This window comes from Xiphophorus couchianus, chromosome 5 (genome assembly GCF_001444195.1).
Source record: "Xiphophorus couchianus chromosome 5, X_couchianus-1.0, whole genome shotgun sequence".
Taxonomy (NCBI): domain Eukaryota; kingdom Metazoa; phylum Chordata; class Actinopteri; order Cyprinodontiformes; family Poeciliidae; genus Xiphophorus; species Xiphophorus couchianus.
Genome location: NC_040232.1, coordinates 39,932,298 through 39,950,524, shown reverse-complemented (window position 1 = coordinate 39,950,524; position 18,227 = coordinate 39,932,298). Strand labels below are relative to the sequence as shown.

The 18,227-nt window shown below is 37.9% G+C and overlaps 2 protein-coding genes and 1 long non-coding RNA gene across 6 annotated transcripts in view; 1 reads left to right on the top strand and 2 right to left on the bottom strand.

The window, feature by feature from the left end:
* The window catches only part of LOC114145204 (protein sidekick-1-like), a 493,057-nt gene that overhangs the window by 164,060 nt on the left and 310,770 nt on the right, over positions 1-18,227 (top strand). The gene's annotated exons all lie outside the window — the stretch shown is intronic.
* Positions 1,436-9,398, bottom strand: LOC114145205 (uncharacterized). Of its 3 annotated transcripts, none has more exons than XM_028018673.1 (4): positions 9,160-9,398; positions 3,751-3,897; positions 3,397-3,498; positions 1,436-2,617 (listed from the first exon to the last, which is right to left on the bottom strand). In XM_028018673.1, exons 1-4 carry the CDS (start codon positions 9,352-9,354, stop codon positions 2,312-2,314), a joined length of 750 nt encoding a protein of 249 aa, XP_027874474.1. In that variant the 5' UTR covers positions 9,355-9,398; the 3' UTR covers positions 1,436-2,311. The 3 variants fall into 3 exon arrangements, 2 of the variants coding, with proteins under 2 accessions (XP_027874474.1, XP_027874475.1); XM_028018674.1 differs by lacking the exon at positions 9,160-9,398 and adding an exon at positions 4,122-4,245; XR_003595629.1 differs by lacking the exon at positions 9,160-9,398 and adding an exon at positions 4,122-4,226 and having other exon boundaries at positions 1,828-2,617; positions 3,729-3,897.
* LOC114145206 (uncharacterized) lies at positions 16,413-17,442 on the bottom strand. The gene is made up of 2 exons (XR_003595630.1): positions 17,277-17,442; positions 16,413-16,616 (listed from the first exon to the last, which is right to left on the bottom strand). It is a non-coding gene; the product is annotated as an uncharacterized LOC114145206 (long non-coding RNA).

The following is an 18,227-nucleotide window of genomic DNA, read 5'->3' as shown; positions in this document are numbered from 1 at the left end:
TAATAAAGGAGACATTCATTCAAAGTCCAATACAGGTTACATCAAAATAAACAATCCTGAGTTATTAAATCAAAACTTTCTGAGAGGGGCTAGCTGATCAATGCTGGTTCTGATTGGATGATTCTGACCGAGCTGAGTAATTCTGCAGAACAAGAGGAGGCAGAGGAGATCAATTATTTTAAGAGATTATCTGTCTTATGTTAGGACAGCGAAAGTTTTAATACATATCTAAAATCGTTTTATTTAAGTTACATGCTCCAGCTTTAAGCAGCTGTTCGGTGTGAGAGTTCACTGCTGGGTGGAGATTGAGCAGCGCTCTGTCTGTGAAATATTACTACCAGCAGTGAGTAGCGGCAGTTCAACAGCCAGAGCAGATCCTGGTGTCTTACACCGTAAGCTCGAAGACTTGAATTATTTTTCTGATTATTTGTTTCACTTTCTAACCGTGATGCTAATCTGGGTGAGTGTTGGTAGTCGTGCACTACTTTACCTGCTATTTGTACTTTTGTTCCTATTGCGCAGTGTGAAGGCAAAAGGAGATCAGCTGTACACGCAGGCTGCGAAGTGAGATAAATGTGATTGACAAAAAGAGACTGTGATCCGCGATCACGATCATACACTTTTTCATGGAAATCAGCCGATCATGATCGGTGGCCGATCAATCGGCACACCTCTAATTATAGGAAAATGGAAGTGTTTGGGAACGACAGCCACTTAGCCACAAAGTGGTAGGCCATGTAAACTGACAGAGCGGGGTCAGTGCACTGAGAAAAATTTGACCAATGGTTACTTAAAAAAATTGTGGCAACAAAGTGACACATAATATAATTGAATAGATTTTAGGTTATACAATTTTGATTAAAAAGTATTGAATATGTTAACTTAACTTAACTTAAAAAAATTAAGTACATCTTAATAAAAGCAACAGCTGAAATGTGTTGGATTTAGTAATATCAAGCCAAATGATAAGTTATATTGCCAAAAAATATTTAGTAAATCCAAGTCAATTTTACAAGGAAAACTTATTTTTATTTACTAAGTATCTGAGCAAAAATGATTTAGATTTACTAAATATCTGGGGGAAATTGATTCCTATTTACGGATAATCTAGGTGAAATTAACTTATATTTATTAATTAAATGGGTGAAATTGATTTAGATTTACTAAACATCAGCATAAAAATTATTTGGATTAAGTAAATAATATAAATGATATCAACTCATATTGTAGCACATTATTGCTTAATTCAACACATTAACACTGTTGTTCTTATTTATCTGTAGCTAAAATAATTGATCAATTTTAAGTTTTTATTTGTATCATAGGACTTTAAATCTATTCAATAATATTGAATGTCACTTTGTTGCCATACTTTTTCTGTGTCTAATTTACCCAATATCCTGACCAAACTTGAGTGGCATCAAAAAACAACAAATTACAATGCATAAAACAGCAGCAGCATTTATTTGTGCAACTTTATAAAACGTGTTTATCCAGCACCCAACAAGTGCAAAATTCCAAAATACAACAATAAAACAGAGAAGGGGCAATATATATCAGTATCAAGTCAAAAACATAGTGCCACTCTGCTCAAAGTATAGTTAACATGATTTTTAGAACCATCACATCAACAACAATCAACTTGGACTCAGTTAAGCTTGCTTCAACAATTTATCAATCACATAAGAGTTCACTTTATGTTTAAGAGGCATGCAGAGCACAAAACAAGTATGCACATAAAACGTACCTGGGGAAAACACATGACAAGATGTGAGAGATGTGCGAGACCTTGGAGGCATAAAAACTTCCATTTTCTTTTTTTGTATGTTTATGCTACATCTTGTCACTGTGTTGGGGCCCTTGGCTCCATGACACTTATTTTCCTTTTCGAAAAATAAGTTGAAAGACAGAACTGAACAAAAACATATTATATAAAGTGCAAATGAAACACAACAAAGTTTTGCAGTCTGCAGATCATCACCCTTCAGTGGTGAAGCCTGCATGGACCCTCCAAAAAGGCAATAGTGGATGCTCTATGCTGTATAAAAGGGACAAGGGTTTATGTGACAGACCTGAACAGATCCAAAGCCATATAACAGGCCGCACTACCACATATGAGAACAAGGGGTCAGTCCTTAGAAAAAGGGTGGTTAACTGTAATGTACTGCAAGAAAAAATACACATGCAGAAATCCACTGAACTGAAAATTACCCTAATTGTAACTAACTTCACAGAGCATTTCACAAAGTTTTGCGTGTTGGTTTTCACAGTGACTTGTCTATTCCCTTTTGTTTAGCAAGGGTCCGTTTTCTTAAGCCAGTAGTTTATTCCTGAGGCTGTTCACTTTTGGGGAGAGCTTTGAACTATCCAGCCCGAGGAGAAGTTTCTGAAACACTTCAAACGTGTATCTGAGCTCCTTTGGATAGGCAAGATTCACAGCATATGCCAACCCAACAAGCAGGGAGCAAGCCCTTGGAAAGTTACCCAGAGCAGTTAGAATTTTCACGCCATCCACCACGATACCGATGTCTGGATCCTCTGACATGTTAGCTTTGACATTGTAGATCTTCAGGCTTTGAACAGCAAGGTCCTGTGACACACTGTCTTCATCAGCATCCTGTAATAGCAAGAACATTGTGCATATCAGACAATACAGCCAAAGGAGAAGGTTCCATTTCCCAAATTGCTTACAACTGTTAGGACAAGAAAATCTGGAGTTTGTCAGCCGTTGCTTGTAATGCACTCTATTTATGTCAGTGTTTTAGACAAATCTGAGATAACACTAAAAAAAATGCACATAATTTAAAAATGAAAAAAAAAAAACAACAAATATAAATCAATCATAATAATATATTATATTATTATAATATAATCAATTATACAATGATGAGCTGAACAGTTACAAATATTTCTAAATGAAGTTTCTGAAATTAAATCACATTACACTATTATTTCTTCCTGGCACTGTCTTGATGAATATCTTATTCTGCATTGCCTCAGTCTTTCTGTAAAAATGTCTTTGTATTCACAAAGCAGCGTCTTGGCCATCATTTCTTAGCTCGCTTTTAGGGACAAATTGCAAAGACTTAAAAAAAAATCAAGTTATGGTTAGGTAAAGCATTCTTAGGAAAAAAATTACATAAATTACTGACAAGTTTTAAATTATGCCAGTTGGTGAAATCAAATTGAGATAGCATTCTGCACTAGCACTTAAAAATTCCTTAATGGAAAATAAAAATTTAAACACACTTAACAGAGGACAATGATATAGCTTGCCAATAACTACTGGGAGAAATACAGTTATGACTATTTTGTGATTTGACTTTCCAACGAATACCAAGTAGAAGAGATGAGAGAAATCACCTACTTTATATTTTAACATCTACTTCAACTTACATTGTACTCTTTTAAGAGTTGATCTGTAGATTCCCCAAGGTACAGCATCAAACATCGAATGATAACATCTCTGGTCATGTTGATGTCAGGATTGCTTGGAGTCTGAAACGAAAAAAATAAACACCAGGTGGTTTATATTACTGTTAATAAGCTCAAGGATCCTTCCTGTGCCGTCTTGGGGACCAGTGTAATAAAACACTACTGAAACAAATTCTCATGCGATTATTTCATATTCCATTTATAAAGAGAATCACAGGCTAACCTCCAGTAAATTTAAGTAATGATATTCCAGAAGTTTAAACACAAAATTTTGAGAATAAAATATTAGCAACCATAATGCTCAATGAAGGATACCTTGAGTAGGATAGCCTGCAATCTCAACCCCATGCTTCCGCCCTTGGAGTGGAAGAGGTTCAGAAGTCGAGGAGTATATTCATCCAGTTTGGACATGAACTTTGATTCAAGATGCACCATTGTGATTCTGTGAAACTCATCCTGGATCTGAAAGACAAATCATGAAACCAGTTTTAAAGCCTCAAATATTACAAACATACATACTGTTCTTACGACATTTTTCAAAAGCAAGAAGACGGATCAAATATGATCTATAAAATAGATGACAGTAACGCAACACATTTTGTATCAAATAGCTAAATGCAGAATCACAAATGCAATCCTTCACATTGACTAGGAATATTTCTGATTAGCATGCACTTATAACTCACGTGAGATGTCTCAAATAGAGCGGGCCATCTGGCTTTGATGTCCTCTATACTGGGTGATTGGTTGATGATTTCGTTTCTTCTGTGTGCAAATGTTTTGGCCATCTTTTCTTTTATCAATGCGTTGTTGTCCTTTTTCTTTACTTCAGTAAGCAACTGAATCCTCTCTTGTTCTTGACTTTCTTCATCCTCTCCAGCCGGGTAAGGAGGAAAGAAATTTACCTCTGCTTTTCGAGGCTTTTTTACATTCTTTGCAGACTTCTTGTCCGCAGGGGTCTTGTGTTTCAGTGCATTGCATAACACCTCAGGAACACCGTAGCCTCTGAGTTTGGTGCGATAATTTGACATCTTGTATTTAAGGCTTTGCTGCCAGCCATAGTAACCTGCAAAGGAACCGGGTTCCTTGAGAAAAGGATATTTATTGACAAGTGCCTGAGCAACATCACTTATCTGTGAACCTGATGGATAGGCTGTATAAGTATATACAGTTTCAGCCAGTTTCTCAAGTATGTCTGCCTTGATCTTAGAGGTAGTGAGAAGTGTTCCATTCTTCTTGTAGTCCTCATTGCCTCTTTCAAGGTACATCTCAGTTTCGTATGCAAACTGTGGAATGGGGAACTGCTTTGGACATGGCTGACAGCGTTCTGTGGTACTGCGCCCAGACAGGATAATGGTGTCCTGTGAAGAAGATGTTCCAGCAGATGACTCTGCATTTGATGCAGTTGACTCTTCAAACGATGCAGAGACACAGTCAGTGGACTGTTGAACAAAGGAAATGTCCAAACTTTCATGAGCTGCATACAAGTTCAGAAGAATAGGAGAAGTGTGAACAACCTTTATGGTGCCTTTGTGTTTGATAAGATCACTGTTGTGAAGAGTAAAATAATCTTCAAATTCCAAGTCAAAATACTGAAGACTGAACTCAGTAGAAATCCCAAAGGTCTCCTTCACAATATTATGCAGCTCCTCCACAGTGGGCGGGATTCCTGATGGAAGGACCAACTTCTCAATTCGGTCGTCAATTATTACTCTGAGTTTTGCCTCCATCTCTGCCATCCTGACAAGAATAGACAAAAGTTAAATATATTCTTATACAGTACATGAAAAAAAACCTGTATAAGAAAATGTATAAATAAAATCTGTACTTATTTAAGTGGAACACCACACTTATAATCATAACATTAAATGTGTGTTCCATAATTATGATTATTAAATTCCTAAAATGTCAACAAAAAAGGATACTGTTGTTATATTTCCAGAACAATGGGTTTAAAAACAGATGTTATGAGATGTAAAGGTTACCATAATTTATCAAACTTACCTAAAACAAATAACAGATGTGACGTTTGAGTGTAACCAAGCGTTTTCCTCCCACACTGTATGCAGCCAAGGGGTACACATCACCAAGTTTCTGCTGCTCAACAAGAGCCATTTTGCCAGTGTTCTCTAGTTGAAAAGATCTAAGATGCTCTTCATACCATGCATCTAGTAACTTTACAATAAAATGTGCACGGTTGTTAAAAATGGCTATCTGAATAATCTCAGCAAAGTCAGGAAGTCCCCTAGTAGAGCCATACGGCAAGATCATCCCAACAGTGTACTTTGTTCCATAGCAGGTGACAGTGTTAGCTAACTGCACGGAAGACAGAAGCGGTGATGTTTCTCTTAAAGCTTCCTGTATGTCTGAATGCAGCACATCTAAAGGCACCACAGATATTTTTGTGACACACAATGGCTGTTTTCCAACATCTGTATGTAAATGGCATGCCATCATCATCTGATGTTTTGTAGCAAGGGTCACCAATATATTTTTGAAGTTCTTTGTGTGCCTCACAACTTGCTTGAAAAAGCTGTGTTTCGCTTCAAAGCGCATTGTCCATACACCAACCAGAGGCCCATACTCTGCAATCAGTGCAGGGTAATGTTCTAAATAATGGTGTTTGGGTGTCAGTGTCTCTTCAGGAAAAACTGCTAAGAATCTGTCACGATGCTCAGATATTTTAAAGTCAAGATATGCAATAGTTTCAACTGTATGAACAGGGGCAACCACCAATTCAACTATGTCTTTTAAAGTCAGAAGAACCTGCCAGGCAGCATCATCCTCAGGTACCCGTGAACCAACAATGACTGGCAACAACCGTATTAGTGCCCAATTTTCATGGGCATTTCCTCCTATCGTTCTGCGATGAATGTAGTTTTGAGGGACTGCATGAGGGCTGTTGGCTTTGTCTGAGCCCTTATAGGGAAAACGTGTGATTAACTCGTTGAGTTCAGTCAAATTAAAGTACTTCTTCTTGGTGAAAGTCTGAAAACACAATGCTAGTTCTCTTGGGACTATTCCTTCAAAAAGGTCATGTAGTGCATCTGGTGGATACCCAGACACAAAATGAAAGTGATTCAGTTTATCAGTCAATGGACACGACCGCTTAACGCCAAAGCAATGGGTTAAATTTGGATTTTCTCTCACAGTTTGCACATGCAAACTATGGTCCTTCTTTGTCCGAGGTGGAAACACTCCAGTCCGCACTTCGTGTGTCTGGTACTCTGAAGAATGTCCAAGACAAAATCTACAGATGTACGGCCCCGTGAAACTTTCAACTAGTCCACTAATTGAATGTGCACCGAGATTATCGGCTACAACACAGTGTACAGTTCCTTTAACTCTTTTTCCAACACTGGAAATGAAAATCCCGTCCTGTTCTAGAGTGGCAAGATCTTTCAAGAGGGGTTCCAAAACTGCTTTGTATTCAAACTGTTTGACATCAACAGCTTTGCAAAGTAAAGCTAGGTGTATCGACGTTAATGCAGACTGCAACTGGAAAGGTACATTTGCCAAAATCCAATAAACGGCTGTTATTTTGTGTTTTTTTTTTTTTAAGTTCCTAGTGGGTTGCACACCTCAAAGTCATCGACATAAAGGATTATAGAGAGTTTTGTCTCTTCTCCAGCATAGAAGGCATTTTGCTTGAAAAGTTTGCCATCAAAAGTTGACGTAATATATCCAGTACTGTTTAAATGTCTGGATGAGATTCCCTCTGCAATGTGTTTATTCTTCAAAACCTTCTGCAAAGTCTCGAGAATAGGTACATATTGAAAGGTCTTGTTCTTTTGGGAATCAAGAATATATTCAACAGGATCAACACACTGGAAATGCTCCTTAAAATACCTTCTTCTCTTAAAAGCTGAACCAAGTGGACCACCTACAGCAAGTGCTGTACTAATGGGATGGAAGTTGCACAACTGTTCTGCCAAGTCTGTTATGATGGCCTGGTCAACAATGCTCTTATTTAACTTCAATGTTGAATCAAGTATATCTCTAACAACTTCAACAGATGCTGAAGATGAAATGAACTGAAGGTCTTCAACCAAGGCATCAATGCACTTCACTGAGGCATTATAGACACTTTCTAGCTTCAGCAGAAGTAAACCGATTCTTTGAAGAACCAAGTATGAAGCACTTTCCTTATCACAATCTAAACTTGTGCCCTCATTATCACTGGCCTCTAATGAATCAGAATGGTCAACAATCTGATCGTGGTGACTCTCATACACACCTTGCTTAAAATCGCTCGAAGAATAGGATTTGTGTGTTCTACTTTTGTGTTTCAAAAATGTATTGTATATATTTGTCCGAAAGCTGCATCCTTCAAATACACAAAAGACAGTTTCGTGGCTCTTCAGGTGATTTCCTATATGCTGAAAGTAGTCCCTCTCTGTAGAACAACTAGCACTGCAAACTAAACACTTAAAAGCAGAGATGATTCCTGGCTGTATACTGACATGAGCTGTATGATACCTGGACAAATGTGTGCGAAGGGCACCCTGTGTTTTAAATGTGCAAGGACAACTGTCATATAGACATGGCTGGGTTTGCCCACGACCAAATGTTGCGTGTTGTAGTCTGTAATGTTTTAGTAGATTCCCCTTTGTTGCAGACAAAGACTTGCAGATCTTACACTGCCACCCCATAGGCCAGAACCTAAGACAATAAGAAAAAAAGGTGTTTTTAAATAATGTGCCAGGGCTGAACAATTAATCAAAATTTGATCAAAATTGCAATACAGCCTACTGCGATTTTCAAATCACAGGAGGTACAATATTTCTTAAATTTCTTAAATCTTAAAAAATGATTTTAAATTAAATGTTCTGCTGCAAAGATGTCCTGGCCTACACATTATAATCTAGAGACTTAAAAAAAACATCCGTTACACATCCCTGCAAGAATCGCGCCATAATCATCTTAATATTTTCAATGAAAATAAGAAAACAATTATACAAAATTATATTTCCCACAGAAATTGCAAATCATTTCGCAACTGTAATGTCACTGAAAAGATCATCACAATTAAGTATTTTTTCAAAATCATCCAGCTCTATAATATACCTACTATGGATGAATACCTCATCCAATCCCACTTCAAAAAATGAACTATCGTTTTAAGATGTTAGACAAAAATATGAAACAGATTTTAAAGTAATATGCACATCAACAAATGCAAAACAATAAATATTAAAATCAAAGATGCCCAAAACGGACTAACAAAACATTTCTCTCACTCTCTCTGTGGCAGATCAGAGTCAGTACGAAGCTCTAGTACTGATTTCAACCCAACATTCAGCATCTCACTGTAACTGTTTATCTGTCAGTGTGAGCTGCAACCACAGTTTGAAAGCATAACGTTTTTCCGAGAAAACAGGAAAAAACGAGGAAGCCGTTTGTTCCATCTGAATGTAACTAACGTAACGTTAATGGAGAGCCTCAGTGAGAGCCGGTGAACTTGGGTTTAGCAAAACACCAGCCTTTGTGCTCAAAACACAATAACAGACGTTCGATGAAAATAACGCCAAATTAAAAGAAGAAAGAAGAAACAGCGCACTTTGTCTCAAAATGTAACTATGCAAAACGGCTTCCGAAATGTGTAACGTTATAAAAACTGATTAGAAATCTGCTTTTAACATGCTACTTGAGTAAAAATGTTACTTGAGTACATTTTAATTGTAAAAACTAAATGCAGTAACTTTAAACGATTAGCCTTCTCACCGTTGAAAACAACGTCTGTTCCTCCATTATGGTGCCAAACATGCTAGCTAGCTTGTTAAGGTGGGGGAGGGGGAGCTTGGGCTGAGGCCAAAACACTAAATTAAATAAAAGAGTAGCTCGTATTCTACGGCCACTATATAACGGTATGACGTTAGTCACATTAAATTGTGACATTGAGACTACTTTTTCAATCATTGCAATGCATTTAGTCAAATCAAAGACGACATAGATTGACTTCGAATAACTTAATTGACTTGCTGTACAGTAAAGTTGCTATGTTTGGTAATTTGCAGTAACCTAAGACAATGTTTAACTGCTACAGACACTTGAATTGTTTAACTAAGAACAATTAAAACATGTCTTACCTTTAAGCAAACGGTAGTCCATGAAATGCCAAGCAGACTCGATGTTCCTGTGATGAAAATGCCTTGGGCGGAAAAATCAAGGCCTCCCAAATGAGTTAAATTTATCAATTTTCTGCACTTTTGACTTTACCAATGAAAATAAATAAATTCTACTTATTGTTTTTCTGCTGATTTTATTTAAATAAAAACAGAGTAAAATGCAATTAAAAAAATATTCAAATTTGGTTAATTCAGCTCAGTGAGATTCCAAACTGCACACAGTCTTTTTTATTATGTATAGTTTGCTCTTATTTATTTAGTAAATATTAATTAACCCTGATCACAGTTTTTTCAGTGTGGATGCTGAAGTGCATTGTGCAAAAAAGTCACCAACTTTCTGCAGAGCCAATCACTGCAGACCTCCAAACGTCATGTGGCCTTTAGATTAGCTCATAGATCTTCATGGAATGAGTTTCCGTGATGGAGCAGCTGCATCCAAGCCAAACGTCACCAAGTGCAATGCATAGCGTCGGATGCAGTGTTTTAAAGTACACCACCACTGGACTCTAGAGCAGTGGAGGCAAGTTCTCTGGAGTGACAAATCACAATTCTCCATCTGGCAATCTGATGGACGGGTCTGGGTTTGGTGGTTGCCAGGAGAACGGTACTAGTCTGACTACATTGTGCCAAGAGTAAAGTTTGGTGGAAGGGGGATTATGATGTGGGGTTGTTTTTTAGGAGCTGGTCTTGGCTCCTTAGTTCCAGTAAAAAGAACTCTGAATTTTACAGCATACCAAGACATTTTGGACAATTCCATACTCCCAACATTGTGGGAACAGTTTAGAACTGGCCCCTTCCTCTTCCAACATGACTGTGCACCAGTGCACAAAGCAAAGTCCACAAAGACATTGATGTCAGAGTCTGGTGTGGAAGAACTTGACTGGCCAGCACAGAGTCCTAACCTCAACGCGATAGAACACCTTTGGGATGAATTAGAGCTGAGACTGAGTATGAGGCCTTGTTGTCCAACATCAGTATATGACCTCACAAATGCGCTTCTTAAAGAATGGTAAAAAATCTCCATAAACACACTCCTAAACCTTGTGGACAGTCTTCCCAGAAGAGTTGAAATTCTACTAGCTGCAAAAGGTGGACCAACGTAATATTGAACCATATGGATTAGAAATGGGATGTCACTTAAACTCCCATTGAGTCAAGACAGGTGAGGGAATACTTTTGGCAATATAGTGTATATGGACCCACAAACTGTTGAAAGAATGACATTAGAGCTGAATGAGATAAATTGCAAATATTCCAAAATACTCTAGTCTCGAGGCTTAAGTTCTTTATCATTTCTTTCTCATTTACTCTTACTCCTACAGTGCTTTCTAGAAAATGAATAGAGAACATTTGCTCCATTTAGATGGATTATACTCTGAAGCTTGTCACCCTGCTTCCTATTACACCACAAATGTTGGTATGTCATTGTGTGTGTTCAAACATCAACAAATTTAGCTCATTTTGACTGAAGTCCTGTCTTTGAAGTTAGTGTGCAGCTGTGATGCACCTGCTTTATATAATGTCTGTTAATGTATTCATATTAAGGGTGTGAAATTCTGTGCATAACTGTGTTAGGGTGGGGCATTTTACTTTTTCTACAAATTGACTTGTCTTTTTTGTTTATTTTCCAATATTGAAGGTTCAGCTAACAATCTGACAGTTAAAATTTAGGACTCCGAGTTCCCCTAAATGGACAAACACGTAATGAAGAAGTGGGTCATGTTGAACAGTTTGACATATGAAGTTGAACTAAACTTCATCAGTGCAGATAGTGTCTGCATAATGTGTCTAAAAAGGAACACACAGGGAGCATGGATATTCTTGTCTTCTGAAAATATCCATCAGTAGCATCTACCAGATGCTACTGAAAGTTTTTATACGTCTTTCCCACTGAAGTACACAACCTACGTATTAATTGAACACAAAAAAGTTATGCCCAGAATATGAGTGAAAAATCTGTAAGAACTCCAACACACTGTAGACTGTAGTTCAGTTTTTGTGGACTTAGGTGAGAGAACACATTTCTCTGTTCTTGCAGAACAGTCAGTCAGATTTATCTTTGTATGCAAGGGAAAAGTTTATGTACAGTATCTTTCAAACAAGTAGCAATAAATGGGGCAGAGGAAATGTTGCCTAACATATGATTCATACAGCTGAAGATAAGAATCTGTCATATTTTTATCAGGACTTTAAATATAGGAATAATTTGATAGGACGTCTTGGTGTTTATTTTTGTTTTCTTATTCATAAATACCAATAACTAATAATAATAATTTAAGGGATCCAAGATTAGATAAACATGTTAGCCTAAATAGGTTATAATTTTCCTATTAACTAAGACATAGCTGTTTGTGATACACCAAAACTCATAATTACTTCAGAAAATATATATCTTTTTTTACACTTTCTCCCATGGAGGTTGCCATTTTTCACCCGATGGGTTGGTGGGCAATTTGGCCCATTCTGTACTGGAATCTACAGAGTAAACACAGAAATGCTAACTTTACCTGAGTTGTTGTTAATCATATTGCATTTGACTGGTGAAATTTTAGATAATGCCACACTGTCTATTATCTGTGTATTATTTTATTATAAAAACAGTGAGATGCATTTGGATCGCTTCCCACATGAAAAAAAAGAAGAGCACCGTGGAAGAGAGCCAAACACAACTTCCAAAGGACCTACATTTGTGCTCTCAACATTTCTCTTCAGAAGACTTTGTCAGACTCTAACGTGATCGTTACCTTAACAAGCTACACATAAATGCTGTGCCGACAGTTTCTATACACAAAGCGCTTAAACCCCGCTGTCGCAGCAGTGAAAAACACTGGGAGGAACATCAGACAACACTTAAAGCTCTTTAAATGCTAAGGGAGCTTTGCAGCAATTGTACCGGTGGCACTACTGCCACCCTGTTTACGTCCAGACCGGGAGACTGGACCCTAAACAGCTGTTATCAGCTTCTTAATTTTGATAGTCTTTAAATATTTTATGGAAGCTTATCTTGTTAAACAAAGTTGAAACAAATAAATTAATAAAATAATGTATAAAAAGCAGTACATTTCTCCATTAAGCATAAAAACAGTTTGACCAGTAACTGGATGAAACATGGTTTTACTGAGTGGCTGCTTTGTACACTCAAGAAACTCTAAAATTAAAGCAATTACAGAATACATTATTGCACCGTTTTATTTACTTCTCCTTTTTAAATCTGTCTGCATTACTGGCTGTTATGAAGGCTTGATATAATGTCTCGTTGATATGCAGCATAACTGCCAGTGAAAATATTAACAAATGAGTAAATCCTTCTCTAACTACGTCTGATTTCTGTCTAACTTTGTATTCAGCCAATGTTCAGCCTTAATGACATGGTACACCGATAAGGGATACGTAACTGCAATATGAGGGAGTCACTCAAGAGAGCAGCCCCCTGCTATACTTGACATGATAGATAAATTGCAAGGAAGCAGTGTGTATATGTATGCATCACAGTCGGTGTTTGTGTGTTCAATGGTTACTGGGGGGTTAATATATGCCTAGCGTAACGAGAGGGAAATTACTTCATGCTGCCGAGCCCTCAGGCTAGAACATCACAGTTATGATGAACAAGTGTGTTACAAAGCCTTCACTTAAGAGGCTGCCACACACACAATGGACACACACACATTTTTGCAATACAAAGAAGGGGGCTTGTATTAAGGAGAACCTACCTCCAATCATTTTGGCTGAATTCTACTTCACTCCTTGGGCCCTCTTTCTACAGTCTCAATCCTGCATTTGTAAGGGATCTCAATCGTCTGAGTAGTGAGAGGGCAAAAGGAATTTGCTTTGTGGCTAAAGTCAACTCATACTTTGATGAAGAATTCTCCAAAAAAATATGAATCCTCACAAGGGGTTGATATTAATGCCAATAAAGGTGAGCCTATGTCCAGTTTGCGTGAAAGGAGGCACACATGATCCATACCACGTTAAACTTCAAAGATCCTGCCACAACATCTGTGGGCACCCAATGTACAGAAGTACCGATGGTGTGATTGGTGCACGCTTTGTGCTCTGTTCAATACATCATCTATAAACCCATCTTTCAGTAAAGTCTGGCAGCCCACCAGACTTTAATACAATGAGGGAATTGCTGAAAGGAGTATGGGGGTTGATTGCCCAATCGAAATGTCTTTTTGCACTTTGAGAAAGTTTTGACTGTGACCTGCAAGTTGTGTGGCAAAGGGTGACTTCCAAGGACAGTCCTTGCATACAAAACAAGAGCTAAGTTTCCAGTGCACCTGCAGTAGAATTGGAAATGTAGGATGGTCCGGTAATCTGATCAGAAAACCTTCTGGGAAACGTCTTTTGGAGGTTTTCTGGGGCACATCCCACTGGGAGGACACTCCAGGGAAGACATTGCAATTAGGACTGTTGTAAACAAATATTTTAGAAATCGAATATCTATCGATTATTCTTACAATTAATCGAGTAATCTGATAAAATAAAAAGATAAAATAAAACATTGGTAAATCTAACATAGCAGCGGTATTACTATCGGATATCAACATCAGTCCAATTTTTCACATTTGAGCTTCCCTAACAATAACTTTTCTGTAGTTTAGAAAATCAATTTGTAACAACAATAGCTCACTTTCTAATCAACCTGAAGAAAAAGAATACAAAAATCTGAAATTATATTCAATTTAATAATAAGGAGGCAGGCTCACAAATACACTTATAAAAAATGTCTATACTCCAGCTTTTGGTTTATGTATTTATCTCCAGTCAGTTTAATAGATGAACTCTCACCTAGCCCAGACATTTATAGCTTTTGTGTTTATGTTAGTGACAAGATTTGACACCTTTGTTCGTCACACACAGGAACATCTACCATCTATGTAAAGTCACAATTTGTTCCGCCACCCATTTGTTCTGACCGGAATGATATGAAATAAATTTTCAGTTTCGTCCGTAAAGCTACACTTGTGTTAATCATCATCTGCCCGCCGTGTTTAGTTTATCTGCTCTCCTGTATAAATGCACCTTCAGCGCTCTTCCCCGCCGTTCGCTCTGAACGTCAACCACTAGGCAGCAGCTCCGTGAGGAGAAAAGCTGCTGTACTCCAGGCATTGCGCCAGTCATTTTAAGAATGCTTATTGGTCCCCCGAAAAATGACAAAGACCCAGACATTATCATCAATCAATAAAATCCTCCCAGGCCAAACATGAAAACTGGACGTTATGATGTTAACACTTAGCTTTCGTCAACAACTCAGGGGGAAGTGAGAGCGCTGGGTAACGCAAATAATAACCCGGCCGGAACATGGAGCACTAAATAACAAAAAAATTATTTAACGAAGCTTCGAGGCAGATAAATTTTCCTCGAGGAATTTTAATAATCGAGGTACTTGAATCACTTGAGGAGTTGTTTCAGCCCTAATTGCAATATGGATTATATATCCCTTCTGATTGGAGAATGTCCCTTGGGAGAGTAATGTCTGGGTTTCCATTCTGAACCCGTTACCCAGTGGATAGATGGGTACACTATGAATTTCAGTTAAGTTCAATTAAGTATTTAGTACGGCATAATAGCACATACAGTATTGTTGAAAATCAGAACTCATTTTAAAAGCATGAAAAATGTATTTATCAAAGGGTACATTTGGTGTCACCCTTGTGTTTTTTCTTAAACATAAAAATAATTTGTATTTAAATGTGCAGGATTGATCAGTATCAGAAATGGGGGAAAAAACTGATAATGTTGCATCATGTGCACATCATGTTTCAGCTTTGCGTGAAGGATATGATGAGTATGGTTGCTTAAGGTTGTCTGTAGCAGGCGCGGATGCCAGGGGAGCACTGGGCCACCCTGACATGTAATTGACCCTCCCAAGTGCCCTGCATATATATATACACACCCACACGTATATATATATATACGGGCTGCACAGTGGCGCAGTTGGTAGCACTGTTGCCTTGCAGCAAGAAGGTCCTGGGTTCGATTCCTGGCTGGCGCATGCGTGGGTTCTCTCCGGGTACTCCGGCTTCCTCCCACAGTCCAAAAACATGACTGTCAGGTCAATTGGTTTCTCTAAATTCTCCCTAGGTGTGAGTGTGCCTGGTTGTTTGTCCTGTATGTCTCTGTGTTGCCCTGCGACAGACTGGCGACCTGTCCAGGGTGTACCCCGCCTCTCGCCCGGAACGTATGGAGATGGGCACCAGCAACCCTCCCGACCCCATTAGGGACAAGGGTGAACAGAAAATGGATATATATATACACGTATATATATACACACACACATACATGTGTGTATCAGAGGTCGAGTTAATGGAATATTTTCTGTATTTGACCTGTTATTTCTTTAAACGACTGGAAAATTTAAAGCCCGTCCGTCATTTTGCAGGTTATAATTAACACCCTTGACTGCACTGTTAGACCTTTTATTGTAATTTTACAGTAACTTACTGGCAACACTGTTGCCAGCAAGTTACTGTAATTACCATTCTACAGTACCCTTACTGGCAACAGTGTTGCCAGTAAGTTACTGTAATTACCATTCTACAGTACCCTTACTGGCAACAGTGTTGCCAGTAAGTTACTGTAATTACCATTCTACAGTACCTTTAATGTTATGATATTTCACAGTTAATTTTTACTGTGAGTGTGCTTTACAGTTATAACTGCATTACTGTAAATGTAGTTTCTAGTATAATACAGTAATTGTATTTTATAGTAAAGCTGGTCTACTGTAAACTTGTTTCACAACATAATGTCAGAGTTTTACTGTAAATTAAAGTTTACATTTCTTTAAGATAAGAATATTTTACCATAAACCGAAAAATTTCATAAAAGAAATTTTAGTCCAAGTACTGTGAATAACAGGTATTTATTTTCAGCAGATTTGTAGAAATAAAATCCATTTACATATTCGCAATGTCATAAAAAACAATGTCACAATACAATATAATGTGCTGTAAAACAACAAAACCATAGAACACATTTCCTACATCAGAAGAACTTTTATTCCATTCGTCAAACAAAATCAGTGGGATCCATCTTGTGGAAGCTGAACTGTAAAGAATAAGACAGACAATGTGGGAGGTCATGAGATGGTCAGGAAGCTATCTACATTTTCAAATCGACAGGAAGTTGACAAATTAAGCTGAAGTGACAATGTTCACATGCATAAAATCTTTGTCATAAAGCAGCATTAAGTTGATAATTTGTTTAAAAAAAATCAATTGGACTGAAGTGATAATAGAAGCTGCATAAAGAATGAGCAGGACTGGCTTCACTTCAGGTTTTTGGATTGTTTATGGCAAAAGCAGTCAGTCAGTCAGTCTTCAGTAATTCAAAAGATTGCGTACTACAAATGTCCCCAAGGGGACGATGAAGTACAACAATCTTTTTAGTCATTTTGTTGGTGCTGACGGAGAACTGCAAAGGTGTGCCTAATAAACTGAAAACTGCATAGTATAAAAATACACCACACTTAAACGACTACACACTTATACATTTCTGTGATTTATTAAGAGATGCAGCGACATCCACTTTTTACCACGGACACAGAAAAGATGCAGGCTACTCTAAAGGGCTATTGTGTAGGAATCACATGGCATTTATAAATAATCATTAAAATCATATTAAAAAGGCTAAAGTAAAGTCAGAGCATGCAAGATAGGAGGAAAAGACAACAAAATAATAAACATTTACATTTGGTAAAATACTTACCTAGTTGGAAGTCCTCCATTCAAATTCAACAAGTTGTTGGAAGAAGGTGGTGATCTGGGAGTTGACACTGACTACTTTCCTCTTGACAAGACTTCCCGTCTTGCGGCTTGTACCGACTTTGGCTGTGCATTTGGTACCAACATCTGGATTGATCCTCACAAAGAATCTTTTAACAGAAATAAAATATATTAATTGTATTTTTTAATGAAGACGTACAATACAGCAATCAGCTATGGTTCTTCATCATCAGTCAAACTGTCATTAAATTTAATTCATAAATGGCTTGGTGTAGAGTACTTGCCATTGTATCATCTCCAGCGTGGTGGATGCTGACTCCTGATACTCCAGATTGAAGACAGAATATGACCCAAGAAAGACAGCAAGGACGCTGGCAAAGTCATGTAGTTGCTCAGGCTCGAAAAATACCTTCTCCTCCATACTGACCATCCACCGGGTTGCAGACATCAAGCTATTTCCTAAAATAGACAAACCCTTGTCAGGCTAACACTAGTGAGTAAAAGTACAGACTACCATAACAATTACATACATTGCTACGAAAAAATTATAGTGATAGAAAATATTCCTCTTACCAAGCATGCTTACCCTTTGTTGTTGCGCAACACCCCCCCCTCCTTTCTGTCTCTACTCTCTCACTCTCGTACTTCCTCTTCTGAGAGGGGAGATGTGCTACCAGCTCTCCTTCTAACGGGTTAATTGAGTTTTCTAAATCTGCTGGGATTTACCCTGTCCAGAACTGAAGCAAACTCTGTTTAAGCTGGTTTCGAGAAACGATTCACCTGATTTTTAACGGCCTACATCCAGGTGTCCCACCCTGCTTCCCCCTGTGAATTAGCCAGACTGAGCAGCCTACAGCCAACTAGTTTCACAGAGCACACCTGTTAGCGGTCGCTCGTTCTCTATTTTACAACTTGCATTTGTTATTGAACCAGG

What these genes read in the sequence shown, in the direction of transcription:
- LOC114145205 (XM_028018673.1), bottom strand. Translation starts at nt 9,354, where the DNA reads ATGATTGAAAAAGTAGTCTCAATGTCACAATTTAATGTGACTAACGTC. An exon ending in AACAGACGTTGTTTTCAACG is followed by an intron (nt 3,898 to 9,159) that starts GTGAGAAGGCTA and finishes TTTGTCTTTCAG; the next exon opens with ATCCAGGATGAGTTTCACAG. An exon ending in TGCAGGCTATCCTACTCAAG is followed by an intron (nt 3,499 to 3,750) that starts GTATCCTTCATT and finishes TTTTCGTTTCAG; the next exon opens with ACTCCAAGCAATCCTGACAT.